The sequence below is a fragment of the Microcebus murinus genome, chromosome 2 (genome assembly GCF_040939455.1).
Source record: "Microcebus murinus isolate Inina chromosome 2, M.murinus_Inina_mat1.0, whole genome shotgun sequence".
Lineage (NCBI taxonomy): Eukaryota > Metazoa > Chordata > Mammalia > Primates > Cheirogaleidae > Microcebus > Microcebus murinus.
Window position 1 is genome coordinate 7,261,922 of NC_134105.1, and position 22,809 is coordinate 7,284,730.

At 38.9% G+C, this 22,809-nt stretch overlaps 1 protein-coding gene across 4 annotated transcripts in view; it reads left to right on the forward strand.

The window, feature by feature from the left end:
• The window catches only part of VPS13D (vacuolar protein sorting 13 homolog D), a 256,274-nt gene that overhangs the window by 144,918 nt on the left and 88,547 nt on the right, over positions 1-22,809 (forward strand). For all 4 annotated transcript variants that reach the window (XM_020281677.2, XM_075994141.1, XM_075994149.1 and 1 more), the window contains 7 exons: positions 163-279; positions 1,107-1,256; positions 5,296-5,445; positions 6,362-6,458; positions 8,396-8,544; positions 17,472-17,606; positions 18,840-19,007. In XM_020281677.2, coding sequence (XP_020137266.2) covers positions 163-279; positions 1,107-1,256; positions 5,296-5,445; positions 6,362-6,458; positions 8,396-8,544; positions 17,472-17,606; positions 18,840-19,007 — 966 coding nt within the window. The remainder of the gene's footprint in view (positions 1-162; positions 280-1,106; positions 1,257-5,295; positions 5,446-6,361; positions 6,459-8,395; positions 8,545-17,471; positions 17,607-18,839; positions 19,008-22,809) is intronic.

Here is a 22,809-nt window from a genome sequence, read left to right on the forward strand (position 1 = left end):
ACCATTAACTTCCATAGGCTTCTTGAGCAGGTAGTGACTTTTTGTTGTTGTTGTTGTTGTTCTTTTTTCTTTTATTTTTTTGATGTGCACAATTGGCATGGGTTAAAGTGGGTTTCACCATGGAAGTGTGAGCCCTCTTACTATTATTTTATTTGACTTCAGATAACAGATTTCTGCCAACGGAAAAATGACCGTTCATCATATGAAGTAGATGAACTTCCTATAACAGAACAGGAGCTGCAGAAATTAAGGAATCCAGATACAGAACAGGAATTAGAAGTAAGTTTTAAATGTTGTAAATTTATTTCTTTGATCATTAATTTTATTTAGAGTTTTGCTCTGTGGTTTTCTCGGTTTAGACTTTCTATTTTCTTTCTGCCCTATATTATTCTAAATATGGGTTTTGCTTCTCAGTGTTTGCTGTTATGTGAATATGTCATGAAAATGGCAACTAATGTTTATGTGGAATCAGAATGTAACAAATATTGCTAACATGAAGTTACAATAAAGAAAGCTAAGCTATTTGAATTTAAATAAAATTTAAGAAAGGATAAGTGCACAGGGGTATTTTGTTTCTTTTTGGCTGTAGTTCACTCTGATATCTTCCTTATTCTCTCTCTGTTTGGGCATTGGGGAAGATAACAAAAAATTTGAAAAGGAAGATGAGATGAACATGAGCAAGCACATTACTTGATACTTATTCAGTGATTTTTTTAAAAAAATCAAATGCTTACATGTAAAGCACTGTATCACATATTACCAAGTGCAGCGTGAGTGACCAATTAAGAGCTTTCATCCCAAATATGAAGAAGATCCTCAAATAATTACGTAATAAAATGTAGAATGTCATCAGTGCTCTGATAGAGAGATCATCCCATCACTCTGGAATTGTAGTTGGGGTTGGGGGTATGCTTAGAGAGGAAGGCATCCAGTGAGATAGTGGCATGTGAACCATCCAGGTGAATGATGAGACTCTCCTAAATAGTTTTCATCTGCTCAGAGGTAAAGAGTAGAGGGATGTAAAGCCAATTATTTTCTTGTACTTTCCTGGCTGCCATGAGCTATATTTTAAACAATCAGAGTGCCATATTTTGGTTTCCTTTCAGGTGCTGGTGAGGTTAGAAGGTGGAATTGGGTTGTCCTTAATTAATAAAGTCCCAGAAGAACTGGTCTTTGCAAGCCTTACAGGAATCAATGTGCACTATACACAGCTGGCAACCAGTCACATGCTTGAACTTAGCATACAGGATGTACAGGTAAGGGGGGAAGTTCCAAAGTTGTTAGTTTCTTTGTTTTCATGCTGAACACCCAGCCAGATCTAATGTTTGGTGTTCTAAAAACTTTAATGTTTTGGAGGAAGTATCTTGTGGCCTTCAAAAAAAATCATTCTATGAAATAGATGTTTATACTTGCATTTGTCTTTGCTAATTAATTTTTCTCTATACAGCAGAATTGGAAATATAAGTTGGTCTATAAATAATTTAGATAATTCAGCCAAGGTGGCATGGAGGAAAGTGATCCATGGTTCTCCACCTTGCCAATAGAAAAAACAATAGGAAATCATCTAACCATCATTTGGAGGAATTGAAATTCATCATAGGGAGAAAAAGCAAGGGAATGGACTTCCTCTTCCAGTCTAGATGGAGTAATGGGGACTATATTGACTTTCCTGTCTCAGAAAACTCTAAAATTCAAATAAAATACAGAGACAACAGTTTCAAGACACTGGACATCAGACTACAAAGGACAGTTCCCCGAAAGGTGGGAAACAAAAGAGGTGGGCACTGGAATTGCCGTTGCTTTCCATGGCACTCGAGAAGGTGTCTAGGCCATGGCACTCTGGGGAAAGACCGAGATGGAACCTAATAGTGTGGATGAGTTGAAAAAAATAGAGCTGAGAGTTCAGAGATCAGAGCCCCCACAGTTTATAGGACAGTCACTGTAGTTGAGAGATATGTAGAAAGACAGCTCTGGAGATCTGTAGAGGGTCCCCTTGAGTATTGAGCAGACCCTTGTCCCCTTGAGTATTGATCTGTGATATATACGAGGAGACTACCCATCCGAAAGGATGAGAGGGAACAGTGCCTGCTGCTCATACATGGCTGGGAATGGTGCTTATTCCCACCAGCAGGACTGGAAAAACTAAGAATTTATGAGACAATGGAAAGATCTCAGGAAAGAAAGTCTTGCCTCCATGGTTAATTATCCCTAGACCAAGCACTGCTCTGGACCTGCCTGTCAAAGTATAAAACAAAGAGCTAAGTAAATTAATCGTATCCCTGGATAAAGCTTAGGGCTTATTGGAATACAAGAATATTCAGCACCCAACAAGATAGAATTCACAATTTATCCCATCAAAAATTATCTGGCATGCAAAAGAGCAGGAGAACACTATATAACGAGGAGAATAATTGATTAAAAAACCCACAGCTAACACAGATGTTAGAATTTTTGGAGGACATTAAAACTGCTGATATAATTGTATTCTGTGTGTTTAAAAAGTTAAGTAGAGATATGGAAGACATAAAATACTCAAACTTGTAGAGATTTAAATGAAGTGAAATTACACTAGATGGAGTATAACACACAACTATGAAGGAAACTATACCAAGGCATATCATAATCAAATTACTCAAAACCAATGACAAAGCAGCCAGAGGAATAAAAGATGTAGATACACAAAGGAATGAAGATAAGGATAACAACAGATTTCTTGTTGGGAACAATAGAAATGAGAAGGTAGTAAGCAAAATCTTTTTTTTGAGATAAGGTCTTGCTCTGTCTCCCAGGCTAGCGTGCATTGGTGTCATCATAGCTCACTGCAACTTCAAGCTCCTGGGCTGAAGCCATTCTTCTGCCTCAGCCTCTCAAGTAGTGGGGACTGTAGGCACATGCCACCACACCTGGCTAATTTTTTACATTTTTTAGAGATGGGGTCTGACTCTTGCTCAGACTGGTCTCAAACTCCTGACCTCAAGTGATCCTCCCACCTTGGCCTCCCAGAGTGCTAGGATTACAGGCATGAGCCACTATGCCCAGCTAGTAAAATCTTTATAGAACTAAAAGTGGGGGAATAAAAACAAACCTTTCTATGTGCAGCAAAAATATCTTTGAAAGATAAAAGTGAAATAAAGATGTTTTTAGACATACAAAAGCCAAAGGAAATTATTATCATAAGACTCACACTATAAAAAATGTTAAAGGACATCATCAGGCAGAAGGAAAATGGTACCAGATAGAAATCTGAATCTAAACAAAGTAATGAATAAAAGAGAGGGCAGAGTCGATGAGATATTCGTTGTCATTTTATATTTTGGATGAGATAGGTAGTGAATCATTCAGTAAATTCTTATAGAGCATTAACTATGCACCAGGTACTGTACTAGGCTCTGGAGACAGCTGTGACTGAAAACGTGTAGTCTCTGCTCTCTTTGAGCTAACCACCTAGGGAGGTTGGCCAGTAAGCAGGCAAGCTAGTAAATAATGACATCCTGTGATATTTGCTGTAAAGAGGGACTACTTTCGATAAAGTGCTACTTTAGATAAAGTGGCTTGGGAAGATCTTCCTAAGGAAGTGAGAGCTGAACTGAAACTTGGAGGAAGAGAGCGAGCAGACCACAGACCAGGACACTAGGAAAACTATTCCAGGAAAACTCAGAGGCCCTGAGGAAGGAGGGACTTGCCCACATTTGAGAAACAGTAAGGAGGCTCCTGTGAGAATGGCTGTGAACTTGGAGGAGAGTGGCATGTGACGACGTCGGAGTGTTTGGTAGTATCCAGATTGTTCAGGCCTTGGAGGCTGTGGTTAGAAGTTTGGTTTTATCCTAAGAGAAAAGGATGCCACTGAAGGAGGTCTATGACTTGATTTATGTTTTTTTTTAAAATCACTTAGGCTGCTGTGTAGAGTACATTGTCAGCGGCAGGAGTGGAAGTGGGAAAAAGTTCTCTGAGTCTCTCGCCCTTATCCCCACCCTGAGAGCCAACATAAGGAAAGTCAGTGCTGATCGTACAACATGGCCGTGTGGGAATCTGTGTGACGTGATGGAAAGGTCAGGGGGGTTAGTGCCAGAAATATCCGCATTTCAATCCCAGCTCTTCCACTTACTAGCTGTGTGAATATAGGCTTCTGTTTACTTGTTTGTAAAATGAGAAGCAATAATACCTAGCCTTTAGGGTTTTAGGAAGGGATATGTTAGGTGGTGTGTAGAAAGTACCTACAGATGATCTCTCAGGAGTACCCAACCGATAGTCTCTCCTCTTCCCTCTTCTCGGTGGTGACCTTTGGTGTGAAACAGAAGGCAAAGGTGGCCGCTTCCCCCAGTGGCCTCCTGACGCCCGCACACACCCGGGTACAGTGAGTGTGCTCTCCTGACGCCCGCACACACCCGGGTACAGTGAGTGTGCTCTCCTGACGCCCGCACACACCCGGGTACAGTGAGTGTGCTCTGTTACCACTCTGATCAGGGCTGGCTGAATAGAGTCATCCCTACTGCCACTGACTTACTCATGTCATTCCCAAGAAGGCAGTTGACCTCAGGACAGGGAACGCTTCCCATTTGGTAGCCATTTGAGCTCCCGATTCTCTTATTTTAATTGTCTTTAAGGAATTTGGAGCAAGAGAGAAGCCTTAGTAGCATAGTGGTTAAGAGTGATGGCCGTAGGGACTTGGATTCAAGTTCTAGTTCTACCATTGACTAGCTGTATGACCTTAAGCAAGGGCTTCTCTCCTCCTTCATCTGTACAATGAGGACAGGGCTCAGAAGGTCGTGGTACGGATTGCAGCAAAACCCCCAGTTTAATAACACCGACATTATAGGTACCATGTCACTCGATGAGATATGCATATGAGGTGGGTAGCATGGTGCTGAGCACACAGCACTCACCTGATTTTTAAAATTTTTTACAAATTCTTTATTGTCCATTTATTAATTTTTTTGATTGAGAAAAATTATATATATATTTATCGTATACAGCATACTGTTTTGAAATATGTGCATGTTGTGGAATGGCTAAATCTAGCTAATTAACATGTGTATTACCTCATACTTATCATGTTTTGTGGTGAGAAAACTTAAAATACTGCTTAGTGAAGTTCTCACCTGATAATACCTTCTGTTGTTGTTATTCCTACTGCTGTTGTTATTGCTGGTCTAGTGAGTTGCTGTTGAGGGACAGTGAAGTGGGAGGGGACTGTCTGAGTAACATACGTATCATGAGCCACCACTTGGCGGTAAAAACGCAAACGGAGCACCTTGTCTGATTTCGTTTTGGCTTTGCTGCCTTTTCACATCCTAGGTGGATAATCAGCTCATTGGGACCACTCAGCCCTTCATGCTCTACGTGACTCCCCTGAGCAACGAGAATGAGGTCATCGACACCGGCCCTGCCGTGCAAGTCAACGCGGTGAAGTTCCCCAGTAAGAGTGTACTGACCAACATCTACAAGGTGGGCTGCTGGCGGAGGGCTGGTGGGTCAGGGCCGTGCCAGAAGGTTGACTGATTTGTTCTCTCACAGCCAAGTCTCAGAGCAGCAGTGCAGCGTGCAGTAGTTCTGCAGGGTTAAGCCACATGTGACTTCATAGATTGTTAAGGGGAATTTACAGGGACTCCTTCTGTTGGCACTTTATTTTCTCAATTGTGTTTTCAGTGATTTTGCAAGTGATGGTTTGATAGTACTGAATCCATAGGGGCCAGTCTGTTTTCATCAGAATGAAGTCACTGAATGAAGCATCTGGATTGATCAGGACCAGGCATGATCCAGATCTATTGTTAAAAAATAGGGTAATCCTGAATATTGGAAAAGAGCTTTGAGGAGTCTGACCTTGGGACAGACATGCTGCTCTGTAAGTGACCACACTGTTTACTAGAAGCAGATAGTTCAAAAGTGACAAACTCTTAGAGAAGTGTCCATGTAGAAGCTAATTGTTTTAGCAGCAAACTCTGGAAAAGTGGGAGCCAATTAAGTGGTTGCTTCCCATACTTCTGGTCCTTTGTCACCAGTGCTGATGGGACCAAGCCCGCATGCAGCGCTCAGATCCACAAGCCCAGTCATGCTGCTCCTTAAACTGGTTGCACCGTGAAGTTCCTCTGCCGCAGTGCATCCAAAGGCACAATCCTCACTAACGAGGCCCACATGCCCCGGGAACCAAACAGCAGGATGGCGAATCATCTTCCAAACATCTTCGGGAGTTTTTGGTTAACTGTAACAATGTAGGGAGAGAGAAGCCAGAAATAACCTGGCAATATAATCATAAAGTCATGTGAGTAAGGAAACCATTCCATGCCATTGAGGCCCTCTTAATGGCACAGATGAAAGTTCGTTCTGATCTTCACATAGTAAATCAGAACTTCTTTATCTCTAGCATCTGATGATCACGGCTCAGAGATTCACAGTGCAAATTGAGGAGAAACTACTCCTCAAGCTGCTAAGTTTCTTCGGCTACGCACAAGCAGAATCAGGTAATGTCGTTTGTGTCTATGTTTGTGTCTAGGAATTGGCCCAAGGATGGTATTTTTTAGTCTGTTGTAAAAAATAGGTAGCCCCTGGGTGCTTGACAAGCTCCCTTTCCACTTCTCAGCCTGAGCTGGGAAGCTCAGGTTTGTGATTCAGTTGTTCTCTTTCAATTTATTACTTGTCGTCCAAGTTCTCTGAACTAAGGCAGCTACTCAGGGGTCTTCTGGTATTCTGGAATATGCAGAGGTAAGCCTTTGGGAAGCAGTATACTATTCCTCTCTGCTTTGCATATTTTGATTCATCTGTTCTAAAATAACATAAATGATGTTAGTCATTTAGCAAACCACTTTGTTTCCTAACTTTTGTTTATTAAACAGACTCAGGGCCAAGAATCAGAAATCCCTTCGGCAGTTCCTTTGGTTTAGTTGAGAAAATAAAATTGGCTAGCCTCAATTCATTAACTTTTGACATCCATACCCTTATGCCTTAATGTAATTAAAAACTTTACTCTAGTTACTTTACTCTCTTCTTTGTAGAAAGGAGTAAGGTAAGGTATTGAAAAACCTAAGTTTTTAGCAGTGCTACAGAAATAATTTAGCTGTTGTCCCTTTATTTTAGATTCCTCATTATGGCATTTCTTCCTGCTTTTAGAGCTTTTAAGTGGACTTTTTGGGGCTGTATATACAGCTTAGAAAGAAAATGATGCTCAGTTTTTTGAAGTTAGACTAAATATTGAGCCTGAAGAAATGATAAGAAGTAGACTTTTATTTTTATCTGCCCATATTGGCTAGAGAGAATTTAAGCTTTAAGAGTATTTGGGATCAAGAGCAAGATCCTGTCTGTTTTATGCTATGTTTTCCACTTTGGGTTGGAACATCAGTGTTTATTTGTATTCAGACAGCCACTTGGGAGCCTGCCTGCCAGGTATCCATTCTGTTTTGGTACCTCCCTGGGAAGTTTTACTTTAAATTTGATTGGACATGCTTTTCTTGTAAGTTGCTCTAATAAATTTATCCCCAGGCATTGTGTAGCAGATTGTACTTTTGCAAAATCCTTGTCTTCCTTTCATTAGAGCCTCTCCTCTCCTCTCTATAGCTATTTCTATTTTCCCAAGGTACAGATAGGTAGGTCTCAGTTGTAGTATTATTTGACTGTAAGTAGACCTGATAATAGCTTACACCATGAGTTTGTTTGATAAGGAGGTATGTGCAAGTTCTCTGGTCTTATTTCTAAAGCACACAAAGCCAAGGGAAAATATGCTGCTCAAATGGTTGTGGGTATAGCATCAAGGCAAAGAGCACATTGCTATGTTTTAGCCCAGGTTAATTTTTCACATTGCATGGGATAGCAAGTAAAAAATTGGCCTTGACTGTCCTATTTAAATGGATGTCCACCATTTGGGGGAGAGGGTGCTACGTGTTGTGATGTCAGTTCTTATAGCCTACAGCCTGATTCTTTCTCAGGCATTATGTTTCATTCAGATTCATTACTTAATGTTGATATTGTTCATTATGATTCAGTTACACTGCATTCTAAGGCCTTATTTGGATATTATCTTATAAAAATAAATTCAGATGATCTAGGTCCTTGATAATAATAATAATAGTTTCTAGAAAGCCCTTGCCAGCAGACACACCTGTGACCTTTGGCTTGTCTACTTAGCTTATTTTTTCTGTAGATGATATCTGCTAGATGGTTTAGAGTCACAGGTTAAAAGACTAAACTAGTCTAATTTTTTGATAAGCAACACAAAACAGATCTATTTTTACAAAAAAAATGACATCAGAATACCATACGCCTTACTAAACCCTCAAAAACTGAATTGAGAGATGTTTATGTTTTTTTTGATGAATTTTTTTCAATATAAATACAAGTATTTGAATCATAAGAGTAAGGAAATTCTTTTTTGTTTTTGTTTTTTTAAATTCTGCCTTTGTCTCAGAGGTGGAAAAATACGATGAAAACCTCCATGAAAAGACAGTTGAACAAGGTGGGACACCAATTCGATACTACTTTGAAAATCTCAAAATCAGCATTCCCCAGATCAAGCTAAGTGTGTTCACCTCCAACAAGCTGCCATTGGATCTTAAGGTGAGCTGATAAATTTTTTTAAATGACTTTTCCTTGGAAAAGAATGAGTGTGTTTACTATTTGCTTTTTCTGTTTGACATCATCATTCATAGCAGGTATTTTTACAGATTTCCTTTTCTGGAAGGTTTATGGACTCCTGCATTTCTGTCTTTTTTTTTTTTTTAATGTTTGAATACGACTTTGCTAAAGATCAAGGAGTAACTCGAGAGAATAAACAGAGAATTATCTAAAACACATCTGCTCTCTGTTGAGCTCCTGGCTTACCTCAGCAGATAAAAGCCTCGTTCCTAAGAGGAAAGACAATGTCTTCCTTTTGTGCATAAGACCTGCCCTCCTTCCTAGTTCTCTCTTCCTCTCTAAGTATCCACCTTTTCTTGAATGATTGTCACTCGAATGTCTACCACCCTTAGGGAAGACTCAGCCCTGTGCCCACTGGGATGTTCCTCGCCTACCCCTGCATCCGCATGTAACATTCCTGCAGACTACCTTCATACCTACTTGATAAGTCCTGCCTGAACACTGTCTCCATTTTTCGCAATAAAATGTATTTTAAATAAGGGAGAGGGCTGGGATTCAAATCCAAGCCTAACTGACTAAAGTCTGTATTTTTTCACTATAACTGTGTTGACACCTAGAACATAAGTAATCAGAGAACTTCAGACTTGTGAGTCCTCAGTGATGCCTTTGCTCAGTGTACAGAGAAATTGCAATTCAAAGTGTTTGGTTACCCAAGCCTGTTTAGCTAGGTAGTGACAGGAGTGGGAGCGGAACCAGGTAATTGTTACAAAGTCTCTCCTGGCTGCATCAGTGGATCACGGTGTAATCTCAGCACTTTGGGAGAGTGAGGCAGGAGGATCACTCAAGGCTAGGAGTTCAAGACCAGCCTGGGCAACATAGTGAGACCCCATCTCTACAAAAATTTAAAAAATTAGCTGGGCATGGTGGGATGCACCTATATAGTCCCAGCTACTGGGGAGGCTGAAGTAGAAGGATCACTCAAACCCAGGAGTTAGAGGCTACAGTGAGCTGTGATTACAGCACTGCCTGGGTGACAGAGCAAGATCCTGTATCTTTAAAAAAAAAAGTCTTTCCTTCGTTTGAGTCAAAATCTGCCTCCCTGCAGCTCATACCCATTAGTTCTCGTTCTTTTCTCTGTTGTGCTTGAAGATGGTTATTAAGACTTCCATCTTCTGATAACCATCAGTCTGAGATTTTTTTCCCACTGTCCCAGGCTGCCTCATCTAAGATGCCACAAGATGGTCTCTCTTTCTGAATCAGAACAGCTAGAGATATGAGCAAATAAGGAGTAAATCTAGACTCCTAACCCCAGATTCCCGCAGGGGCTGCGCTGGTGAGGTGGGTGAGCAGCACAGTGGCCGTGGCAGGCGGAGAGCGCAAGCTCCGTCTGGAGAGGTGGCTGCAGCTCGGCTCCAGCCGATTGTCGTCATAAGGGAATGTGAACCCAGTGCTGCCAAGATCTTCAGATTTTTAAAGAGAAGCCGGAAATCTGGATTTTTATGTGGAATCTCCTGGTTTTTAAATGTTGGAAACCAATTCAAATTTCTTGTTTTTTTTAAAACCTTGTGGGCCTAACAAAACCCATGTGTGGGCCTCCTGTGGCCTGTGGTCTGCCAACTCACAACTTCTGAAATAGACTTATAGGTAATGAGACAGTAGTCTGGTTAACATCAGATCATAATTTGGATAAGGGTGGGGCAAGGGTAACTGCTTCGCTGGGGTGGCAAGCTGGGGACAAGCGGCTGGGAGTGCTGGTCGGGTCCAGTGAGCAGTAATTGCTCCTGCAACCACCCTAAAATAGTGCAGTGTGCCCTTCTCCACTCACAGCCCTGCCACTTAATTTGCTTTAATTTCATGTTTCCCAGGAGATTGAAGATACTTGTAGTTAGCATGGGAGTAAGGGGAAAACCATGGGAAAACCACTATCTTGCTAATATCCACAAGTATCCACTTGACTTATGTGACCCTTTGGAATGGGTTTGTTTGATAAAGTATATATTCCCCCAGAACACTTGGCACTCGCCCAATAAACCAATGTTAAGCAGCTCCTGAGAGTTGAGGACTTCTTGTTTTTAAAATCATCTTACTAAGAAACACAGACACTTACCTATTCCTTTCAAATTATTCCCAGCAGAAAACTTCCCCAGACTGACAAAATCTGCATGATTTTCTGCAGTTGAGGTAGCTCCAGTCCCCCAGTTACACGGTCTTGACGCTTGTGTGTGCATTCTGCGTACAATAAACTGGAAATCACTTAGGTTGGATGTTTCATCTGGCACTGTATTGAAGGACCATTTTCAAGGCATTTTTCAAATCATTGTTAAACAAATTAAATGGAGCAGCCTCTTTACGAGGTGGGGGTGGGGCAGGGGCCATCCTGAGTGCAGTAAGGTGATGTTTCCAGCAGGGCGCTTCAGAGTTACATTCTCAGCCTATGGAAGGCACCGTTTTACTTTGTCTTGAGTTCTCCTGGTGGAGTCTGGGACTCATAAAATAATGTCATTTATTCAAAGAGTTTCCTAACAGAGTAATATGCCTTTATTAGTAGCTCTTAGAAAGGGCAATATGCTCTTTTAGATGAATATATAATGGCTAAAAGTATGTGCTTAGAAAATGGAGTCCTATCCCTGAACAGGAATCACAAGAGTCTGACTAAAAGGTAACCATGTCTTTGGTATTGAAGGAATAATTATCTTGATTCTCCTGACTCCAGGCCAGAAGCGAGGCTGTCAGAAATCTCAGAGGGAAGTCTCTTCAGGTTTACACTGAGGGTACATTGTTGCCAGATATAGTGTCTGTTCAAAAGGACTCAAAGTAACTTCACATCTGCTATCTCAATTGGATTCCTTATGCTGTGATGGAAGAAGGGGGAGATAATAGTCCCATTTCACAAATGCAGAGACGAAAGCGCAGCTTTCCTCCCCCATTCCTCCATCTTTCCATTATTCTCCCAAGTTTGCATGCTACAGAGTGGCATAGTAATATTGCAAATGCCAGGTAGTTTATGTGTGTTTTTGGTTTTTTTTAAAGATCAAAAGCAGCCAGGAGCCTTTAAAACGTTTCACAAGGTGGCCTACAGCAGCCCTTTTTCCATTTAGAGCATTGGGGTATTACAAAAGAAGGGCTTTAATTGAGCAATCTAGTTTGGAAGAAACCCCACATTTTAATGGTCAGAGTGAGAGGGTGGGGGTAAGGGGGAATTTCAAACAAAGACACTATTTAAAAAGCCTAAAACTGTCTTCTCAAGGCTTGAAATAATTTGTTGGGAAACTTCAGACCCTTTACTTTTTTCCTTCCCTCCCTAAATAAAAACCAGATTTGTTAAAAGGAAAAAAGATCCAGTATTGTTAATTGTATTTCAGAAAGTGCCAGAGAGGGAAATATCCCTGTAGTTTTAAACATTGTCCCAAGAGGGAAATAGGCAAATACCCTGCTTCACATAAACAGTCTCTATGTACCATAAATAAACCTTTAAAGAATGAATTCCAGACAGTTTTGTTTAGTGCAGGATAAACTAAGAAAGGAAGGGACATGGCCAAGGGAATAGCTTGTGATCTGAGACCTTATGGGATATAGACAGGTATTTTTGCTTTCAACTCTTATAAAGTTTCTGGAAGACGTCAGCATTTTTTTTTTCTGGGGAGATAGGAATAGACAGTTTCTTATTTTTATTAGGAACTTATGAGCACAGGATTGCTTTCTCCAGAATCCATTTTATAACAGGAAACTGCTACTTGAGCAAATAAGCATCAACTTTGTATACTACTGTATTTGATTAGTCATTTAGTTCTACGAGAAAAAGGCTTTTGGCTCTTTCCCTCTCATCTCATCTACTTTGACTGACCGGATCTACCTGAAGGTGGCAGAATAACTCACACCAATAGGCTGTAGCTCAGCTTTTTCAAATGTGGGAGTACCAAGAGCAGTAAATGACTAGTAAAGATCATTTTTACTTAAGAGCCAGAATGTTCCCTTGGTTCGGACAAAGCACCTTAGTCATTCAAAATGGGAATAGTGTTTATCATGGAGGTTTTGACAACTGAGTGGAGGTTTCAGAGTCTTTGTTACTGTGTGTGGTTCTTCTGCAGTGTTTGGTTGCATTGAGGAAGTGGGGTTAAAAGCTTTTTACCTGGAGGCTTTGTTTTGATCTCATTTCTTCTTCTCTGAGAAGAAAGTCGTGCTCAGAGTGGTACTGGCAGCACAAAGTGCTGAGCTGGCTCCCCCCCACACCCCCCCCCCCATAGCTATCGTGTGGTTCTAAGCAAGGCAGTTAGCTCACTGAACCTCAGTTTCTTTGTCCCTAGAAGGAGGAAAATGAGGCATGCTTGCTTACTTTATGATCCCTCATCATGAGAGGGGTGTGGCATGGGTGAATCTATAAGCAGAAAGTTTTTCAGGAAAAATAACATAATCCTCCATTCTGACTTTTACGCTTTCTACCTGGTAGGTTGTTGGTATTGTGAAAATGAACATGTTCAAGTCTGAGATCTGCTAATAGCTAGCTACGTGAATTTAGACCATCCACTTTTCTTCAGTTTTATTTATGCAAAAAGAAAAAGGAGAATGAATGTTAGGCTAAATTAACTCGAGGTTGCTCTTAATCTCTAAAATGTTTTGTTCTGAAATTATTTAGTAGTAGGTTAACAGTAACTTCTTATGGCACCAAATACAGTGGCCTTTTTTCTTCCCTTATCTATAAGAGTCCTCAGCCATTATTGATATTGCTGACCTCCCTGTTCTTCACGTCGGTCCTTTCTGGTTCTTCTCTTGAGTCTATGTGTTGCTTCTCTGTCTTTTTCACTGTTTTCTTTTATTCTACTTCTTCTTTTCCTAACCCGTATATTAATGGGCCATTTTTTTCTGGCTTAACTGTCCGGTTATATCACTTGTCTATATTTCTATCAGGTTATTGGTCTTTTATCTTTTCTAATTTTAGAAAACTCTATTAAAGTTTTGTCTCTGATGAAAGTTGCAAGTAGTTTTTTCTTCAGTTTTTCATTCATATTTTTACTTTGCTTTTGGAGATGTGTGTGTTTGTATGCATTTAGTCATACAAGAACTTTTTATTTTTATGTTGTCAAATTTATCAGTCTTTTGCCTTTTTGAATCTGAATTTTGAGTCACAAAAAAACTTTTCCCCTCTCTGATTTTCAAAAATTTTCATCCATCTTTTCTTCCATGATATGATTTAATTTCATTTAAGCATACTCTTGTTCTGAAAGAATTTAAGGCAGCCTTTGAAAATATGTGGGAAAAAGATTAAAAAATAAGTGAGAAAATCAAATAGAAATTCCATTAACTTGTACATGAAATTTTAATATACAATAAAGACATTTTAATTCAGTGGGGAATATGTAGACTTTTAAATAATGCTATTAGACTAAATAACAATGTGGAAAAATATAAAATTATATTTATTCTTTATACTGTATATAAGGATAAATTCCAAGTGGATCAGAGATTTACTGCTATTATTAGCATGAAAAAGTGTTTTTTTCACATTCAATAAGGAAGAGTGTTTGGCATGCCTTCTAAACACCTTGAATTATCAATCATGTTAAATAAAAATATAATCAGAAGATAGACCCATATCCAGAAATTGTTAACTGGTTTAAAGCAGACCCAGGCTAGCTGAGAACTTTAAGAAAAGCTAGATGGGGGAGTTGGGGAGAGGGAAGTCTGTTCGAAGCCATTGGAAAGTTACCAAGATGTCTAGGACTTGAGATTCCAAAATTTATGAGAGGAGAGAAACTCAGTAAGGTGAGAACAACATTTATTTTACTTTTATTCTTGAGACTTTTTCTGATTTCTAAGCGCTATAGGGAGAAAGGTAAAGAAGCCAAGCAGAAGGCAGCTGCTAAAGGGCAGAGAATCCACGTGAAGCTTTTGGCAGTCTCATAGGGCTGGCACAGCACGAGTTAAGCTTCATTGCTACCTAGAGAGGTGGTAACTGAAGGGCTGATATCTTACAGAGAAGGGACAGGCAGAAAACAGACCCCAGTAGTCTGAGCTGCTTTATTTCTTGAGGGATTTGCCAATTTCTAAGTGATGGAGTCTGAGAGAAGCCAAACAAAAAGTGGCATCTAAGAGGCTGAAGAACTAAATAGATCTTTTAGCAGTTTTGCGGTACTGTGGAGGAATGGCACTGGTTTTGGTTGAGATTGCTAAGGGACTACAACAGGCCTCTTAAAGACTGAAATAGACCAGGACTTTAAAAGATTTAAACCTAGCCTTGAGAAAACCCAAACCCTGATTGCATTAAGACATTATGCCTTCCATTCTAACTACCTGTCAGAAGTTGAAGTCTTATCCAAAGTCTTTGCAAGTTTTCATACAAAATAGTGCATTCAGTCACAAATTATCAGGCCTACCCAGAGATAGGGCCAAGAGAAAAACCAAACACTAGAAACAGACTCATAGATCAACTGGATGTTGGCATTTTCAGACCCAGAATTTAAAATAACTCTGTTCAAGAAGTTTATGAGAAAACTATAATTTATCTTTTAAAAAACTATCAAATAATAAAAGAAATTATAGGCTTTGTAAAATTGTTGTAAATTTTGTAAAATTTACTTATGATAAAAACTCAGTAAGAGGCCGGGCACGGTGTCTCACGCCTGTAATTCTAGCATTCTGGGAGGCTGAGGCGGGCAGATCGCTTGAGGTCTGTAAAATTGTCATTATTGTATTGTATTGTAAATACAATACATTATTGTAAAATTGTCATTGCTCCTCAAATTGATCTATAGATTCAATACAGTGCTGGTGAAAATTCCAGTAATTTTTATGGCAAATTGACAGGCTGATTCCAAAATTTATATGCAATTGAAAAGCGCAAAGGGTATCTAGAGTAATCCTGAAGAAAAAGAACAAAGTTGAAGAGCTTACTCTATTAGGTTTCAAACATAATTACAAAAGTACAATAATTAAGAGAGTATGGTACTGGTAGAAAACAAAACAAAGTAAATTGGAAAAGAGAATCCAGAAATGGATAAATTCTGTGACTTGACTTATAACAAAGTTTGCACTATACTGCAATAGGGGAAAGGATGGTCTTTTGAAAAAGTATTACTTAGTCAATTAGGTATCCACTAGGAAATAGTGAATTTTGATCTCTACCTCACACCATACATAAAAATCAAGTCTAAGTAGATTATAGATTTAAGTGTGAAGAGTAAAATAATAGAACTTCTATAAGTAAATATGAGAATATCTGTATGACCTTGGTATAGATAATAATTTCTTTTTTAAAATTATTTTTTATTTTTTTAGAGACAGGGTCTCACTCTGTCATCCAAACTGGCATGCAGTGGCATGGTCATAGCTCACTGCAACCTCGAACTCTTGGACTCAAGTGATCCTCCTGCCTAAGCCTCCCAAGTAGCTGGGAGTATTGGCATGTGCCACCACACCCAGCTAATTTTTTTATTTTTTTGTAGAGATGGAGTCTCGATATGTGCCCAGGCTGGTCTCAAACTCCTGGCTTCAAGTGAACCTCCCATCTTGGCCTCCCAAAAGTGCTATGATTATAGATGTGAACCACTGCATCGAGTTCATGCTAATTTCTTAACCAGGACACTGAAAGCTCTTACAATAAGGAAAATATTGATAAGGAGTATTTCCTTAAAATTAAGAATGTCTGATCATTAAAAGACACCATTTAAAGAGTAATAAGACAAGTCATAGAATGGGAAAAGATATTTGTAATTCATCTATTCAACAGAAGACTTATATACAGAATACATAAGAAAAACTCCTACAAATCGGTAAGAAAAAAACAGGAACTCAACACAAAAATGAGCAAAAGACTTTCATAGGCATTCCACACAAAAAGTTATCCAAATAGCCAATATGCATACTAAACAGTGCTTAATCTTACTTGTCAATAGGAAAATGGACATTAAGACCACCCTGAAGTACTATTACATACCTATCAGAATATCTGTTTTTTTTTTTTTTAAAGCTGTCTATACCAAGTGTTGATGAGGATGTAGAATAACAAGGATTTCTGTAGACTGCTGGAGGGAGCATACATTGGTTCAACCACTTTAGAAAACTGGCAGTCTATATCAAGGTTGAACATGACTTTCTTTATGACCCAACTGTTCTACTTCCAGGTATATGTCTAAGAAATATGCATAAATATGTGCCTCAAAAGACATGTCTAAGAATATTCATAGCATTATTCATAATAGCAAAAAATTTCAAACAATCCAACTTTTTATCAACAATAATGATTAAATAGTGTTTTACTTGTAGAGTGGAATATTACATGGCAATGAAAACTAATAAACTGCAGCTATATGCAACAACCTAGTGAATCTCACAGATATACTGTCTATAAGAAGAAGCCACCTACAACAAGCGGCATACTAATGATCTTATTTATATACAATTCAAAGCAGGAAAAACTAATCTGTGGTGAGATAAGTCATAATAGTGGTTCTCTTTGGGAAAGGAGGAGGGAGTAGTGAGTGAGACTCTACTAATGGGGAGGGATCTGTTTCCAAGATGGGGATAATAATTTACTTTTTGATCTGGGTGGTAGTTACATCATTGTGTTCACTTTGGTAAAAATCTTTGTACTGTACGTTTGATTAGTACCCTTTTCTGTATGTGTGGTAAACATCAGTGAAAAAGTAAAACATGATAAACACACAAGTACAAAACAGACCAAAAGGAATTATGCCATGAACCTGTTTATTTCTGTGTGATATATGTGACTTTGTTTGGTTTTCCTAATCCTAATATTTTATCATTATAGGGAAAATCTTTATTTATAAATATAAAAACCTTGACTCTCATTGAAAAGTTAACACGACTTGAGGCTTTTATGGAATCTAGAATGATAGTATCCTGGAAGGCTATCATGTGGCTAAAGTATATAATTTCCTTTCTTCCCCAATTAGGCCCTCAAAAGTACCTTGGGATTTCCTTTGATTCGGTTTGAAGATGCTGTGATTAATTTGGATCCGTTCACTCGAGTACATCCCTATGAGACCAAGGAGTTCATCATCAATGATATCCTCAAACATTTCCAGGAGGTGAGCTTTGGAGAAGTACTTATTGGCTGGAGCGTAGGAGAATGTTTGTTTTAGTTGTTTGGAAATTTTGGTTACTAAGACATTACTGTTGAGAGCCCAGTTAAACGTTTCAGTTCTGTTGTGTTATGAGTCAGGTCATATCCCTTGAAGCCCGTTTACAAGAAAATCCTAAGACAGTACGTTTGACTTATGAGCTATTAGTCTTGTCCTTTAGAGCCAGTCCCAGGGGCTTCCACTCAGTTAGTCACAACTGTTAATGGTTAAATTGATGCTTTAATAATAACACAAAATACTGTGAGCTCTTTATTTACCAGGCATGGGCCTACTTTCAACAACCACACCAGTGTTCTTAGAGCCTATGAGATTGAACTGCCCTTGAGTTGAACTTGAAAATTTTTCAAATCAAGTTGAACATTTTCCATTTGTTTCCTGACTGCAAAGACCAAAATGTAAAGCCAGCATATATCTTCAATGAAGAAATAGGTTAAGATCACATCAAATTTATTAGCTTTCAGAGTTAAAATATATTCTGTTCTTGCTTCCTTTTCTCCCTCCCTCCTTTCCTTTCTTGCTTCCTTCCTTGACTTTTCCAATTGGTGCTATTTCTACCTAACCCTAAAGTCATCAGAACCTGGAACCAGGCAATTGGAAGTACAGAAAGAGTGGAGGGTTGGTTAAGTCTTTCCATCTTCCCCATCCCCCTCCATAGTTCAGGAGGGGGAACTACAAATCTACCTCCCTCTCTCACTTTCCTTTTAAAATTCTCCCTGCTGCTGATTAATTCTCTATTTGTAAGAATGATGGAAAGGAGAGTATGATGCGTATACTAATAAATATACTCATGAAGAATATTTCCTGACATTTTGGGCTGGATGTTTTAAAAATAAATAAATAAAAGAATATTTCCTATTTCATAGCTATTTTTATCCTTCCACCCGGCTTAGTATTTCTAAGAGTATTGAAAGCAATCTCAGGGATATATGTATTGGGAGAACTTTGGGTAGAGCACATGAAAGGACAGGAGATTATTTTGCCATTGATGAAGATTTAAAAGGTAATTATTAAAAAATAAATAAATAAATAAATAAATAAATAAATAAATAAATAAATAAATAAAAGGTAATTATTGTTGGTCGTAGTGGGAATGGAGGGCTAACCTTTTTGCTTGGGACACTGGTATCTGCAAATATAAACAAATGCTGATGATTTTTCTCTTTTTACTCCATTTGACAGGAACTCCTCAGCCAGGCAGCTCGAATCCTGGGATCAGTAGATTTTCTTGGCAATCCTATGGGACTTCTGAATGATGTTTCCGAAGGGGTTACTGGCCTGATAAAGTACGGAAATGTCGGGGGGCTCATCAGAAATGTTACACATGGAGTCTCAAACTCTGCTGCCAAGGTAAGGAAATAGAGGTGAAATTCCATTGTAATTAACCTCATGAGTCCTCTATATTACCGTAATTTCCTTTATAGTTAATAGGCTGTGAGAAGTTGCTTCATTGCCCACATGCCTTGCCTTTTCCTCACCTCTGATAACCTGTCACCAGGTCCACCGAGTCCACCTCTGAGACATCTTTTCTTTCCTTCCTTTCCGTTGCCACTGCCTTAGTCCAGGCTTTGTTTATCTTTTACCTGGGTTGCTGCATACCCCCCTGTCCCTTTGTACTTCATATTTCACAATGCCACCAGAATGAACCCACTTTTTAAAAATAAAATTAAATCATATCATTCTTCTACCTAAAATCTACCAGTTAATCCTCATAGCTTACACTGAGAGTCTAAACTAAAATACAGCCTGCTATAGTGACACAGACCTTTAAGTCATCTAAATCAAGCAGCAGAAGGAAAGAGAAATAAGTAATCGTTCTGTGTCTGCAGCCTAGTTGACTTTTTTGTTCACTGGCATCTTATGTGGTGGACATATTGTTAGTTCACCATATATTTTCTGGGAGGAGCTGATTTTTTTCTGTGTGAAGATGGAAAATGTGTGAAGGTAGTTGAAGAGTAGTTGCTATTTGCAACATACAAAAGGCCTCTTAGGCACTCTGCTTTCTTGCCCTACTTTCAACTCAACAAACTTTTCTTGTAGAGACTGACTTTTTCATGAGTGAGCTAGGTTTGAGAAAACACCTGTGCATTGTCCTTACTTACTGTAAAGACAGCATTTGTTGTAGTGATATCATGGCTGCACTTGTACTGTGGCCCAGTAGGGTGTAAAAGTAGCTTTACTGAAAGAGACTTTTGTGCTGCATAGCAATTTATCATGAAAAACAAGTAAGAAAGTAGAGTTGAATAGCATTTCTATATTGCATGGTGTTCTTATCAGTAGTTTGTGAAAGCTGGGAATTTATTCTTTTTTTCTAAACTACTTTCTACAGATGATAGTTCTTTGGTCAGATCAGTTTCTTCAGAACTGTAGTGTTATTGAACCAGACCAAAAAGTGTACTGTTTGGTTTGTGGTTCAAAATAGACAACACTCTCACTTTTAGATAAAGAACAAAAGGTAGAGGGAAGAGAGCTTTTCTAACTCACAGTTTGAAAACAGACTCGGGTTCAAAGTCTGAATGTGTGTACACATTTCTGCCTTGAATCATTTCTTATGCTGCTCTTGGACCTTTGTCTCTTAAAGAACGTAACACATCATGGTGGTAGCCCAGATTCCTCACTGTTCTTGTTTTAGCTATCGGACTTGACATAAACAGTTACACTTAAATATTCAGTTGTGAATTCCAAGTTTAAAAATTTTATTAAATCTTATTAACTTTATTAAATTCTAATTAACATAAGAAAGCCTCTCAGTTTCATAATGTATTTCTTTGTTTTTGTATCCCTGGGTTTTATTGTAATTTTAAAAATGAATGTGCTTATGATTTATTGAGAGGACAAGAGTACTATTCCTCAGTCTGAAATAGAAATGCACCTACTTTACAGGCTTATAGTGAGAATAAAATGATATGGCTCATCACAAAATTTTGAAAAATACGGAGAAAAGAAGAGAAATGGGTCATCACTTTCACTGTAATATTTGTGACAAGACTTAAGCCACCAGGAAACCATTAGTGCCCTTGAAATGAAAAGCAATATAACATAGTCTACAGAGAAGGAAGGTGTTGGGTGCTGAGAGTGGGAGAGTCAAACCCCATCTGGGCCAGTTTGGCTGTTGGGAACCTCTGTGGTTCACCTTCTAGATAAGAATGAAGAAACTGTTACAATAACTCACCTGTGAAATCTCAACAGGTCAGACCTCTTACGAGTTTCTCCAGAGTTCTCTGCGATATCCTCTTGAAAAGGATTGGCCCTTTCTTTAATCTCTTTCGTTTGTGAAAGTCTAATTTATTTCCTGGTTGTTTTTTCCCCCTGCTAAACAAGTTTTGAAGTTTGAGGGTCAGCATGAGACTGTAAATTAGGCAGAAAAAAAGGGCAGAGTCCTCCCTGTCCCTACCTTCACCCCCAGGTCTGTATGAAAGCCTGGTAGCAGTGGTAATGCATTTATTAGATACCATGCTTTATATGGTCACTGGATTTGCATAAGAGTATTGCTTTCCAAGTTCTTTTCAATGGGAACCTTTTCCCCCATGTGATTGGCGTCATTCTTCATGTATTCGTCTTGACTTTTTAATAGGATAGTTAATATTGGAGCCACAGGTTGCTACTGAGAATTGCTGTATAATTTACAGTCAGGTGTTGCCTAACAATGGGGATGTGTTCTGAGAATGATTTTATTAGGTGATTTTGTCATTGTGTGAACATTATGGTGTGTACTTACACAGATTTAGGTGGTATAGTTTACTATACACCTAGGCTATATGATGTAGTCTATTGCTCCTAGACCACAAATCTGTACAGTATGTTACTGTACTGAATACTGTAGACAGTTGTAACACAGTGATGGGGAGAGTATTTGTGTATCTAAACATAGCTAAACACAGTAAGGTACAGTAAAAATGGGACTATCATCATTTAAGTAACCACTCATTGACCGAAGCATTATGCAGCACATGACTATATTTTGATGCTAAGAACTCTAGATGTATTATGAAAATAATTATACCTCTAAGATGACAAAGCAAAGAAATGTCAAATTATCACTTCACATTGGAAATGGTAGATCCAAAATCTGAGTCTGTCATCTAAACACTCATTCAGGTCATCTGTGATTCTACATGTGTGCCGTTGGACTACAGATCTCCATTTTCTTATAGTTTTGTGGTTTGAAATCAGACCTTTAATGTTGCTTTGGGGGAATGTTTTGTTTGCTTCTCTGTGTACGTAAGAGGAGTTTGAGGAAGTGCAAATGACCACAAGAGTCAACAGCTGGCCTGTGGGAAGTACTCCTATAAAGAGTGCCTGAGTTCCAGGGACTACAAAAGGGTCAGAGAAGACAGGGCTGCTTCTCACTGAGCCCCAGCCAGCCCCACTTTGCTGCAAAGACCAGACAGCTTTAACCTGGTTCACTGGGCTTTGAGTGGAGTGGAGAGGCTCCATAAACCTCCTAAATTGATTGTAAATATTGTATAAATGTGTGTTTCTCTGGGGTGAGGGTCTAAAGTGGGGCTGGGGAATCAGTGGCCTTAAGGCCACATATGGCCTTCTAGGTCCTTAAGTGCAGCCTTTTGACTGAATCCAAATTTTACAGAACAAATTCTTTTATTTTTATTAGTACATTTTTATTTTTAAAATTAACATGTTTAAAATTCCAAAGAATAAAATAAGATTCAGCAAAACAATCCTCCCAAATTAACCGGCACAATTAGAACATTAGCCATATGGGCTAAATTGACGGCTACTACACTCATGATTTAGTTCTAACTTCCCTTGCCTGACTGGCACCACTGTTGCATGAGGCTGGTTGGTGAGAGTTTATGGGGGTCGAGTATGCCAGTCTGTTATCAGCTTTTGCCAACAGTGCACTGTTTCTATTTGTAGTGGAATTTGTGAATAGTTGCACAGCTCAACAACATTTTTTAATTCTGTCTGCTTAACAGCCCATCATGTCAAAGCAGACCAAGGGAACACTGAAGGAAGAAAACAGATTTTTTAATGAGGATTGGGAATTGCAATATTACCTTGTTTCTGCTAAAGATAAGGTGATTTGCTTGCTTTGTGATACTGCAATATCAACATTAAAGAAATTCAGTGTTCATCTGCACTGATGAAGTCCCTCACTGTGTTCTTCACAGTCTCAGAAGGACCACAAATA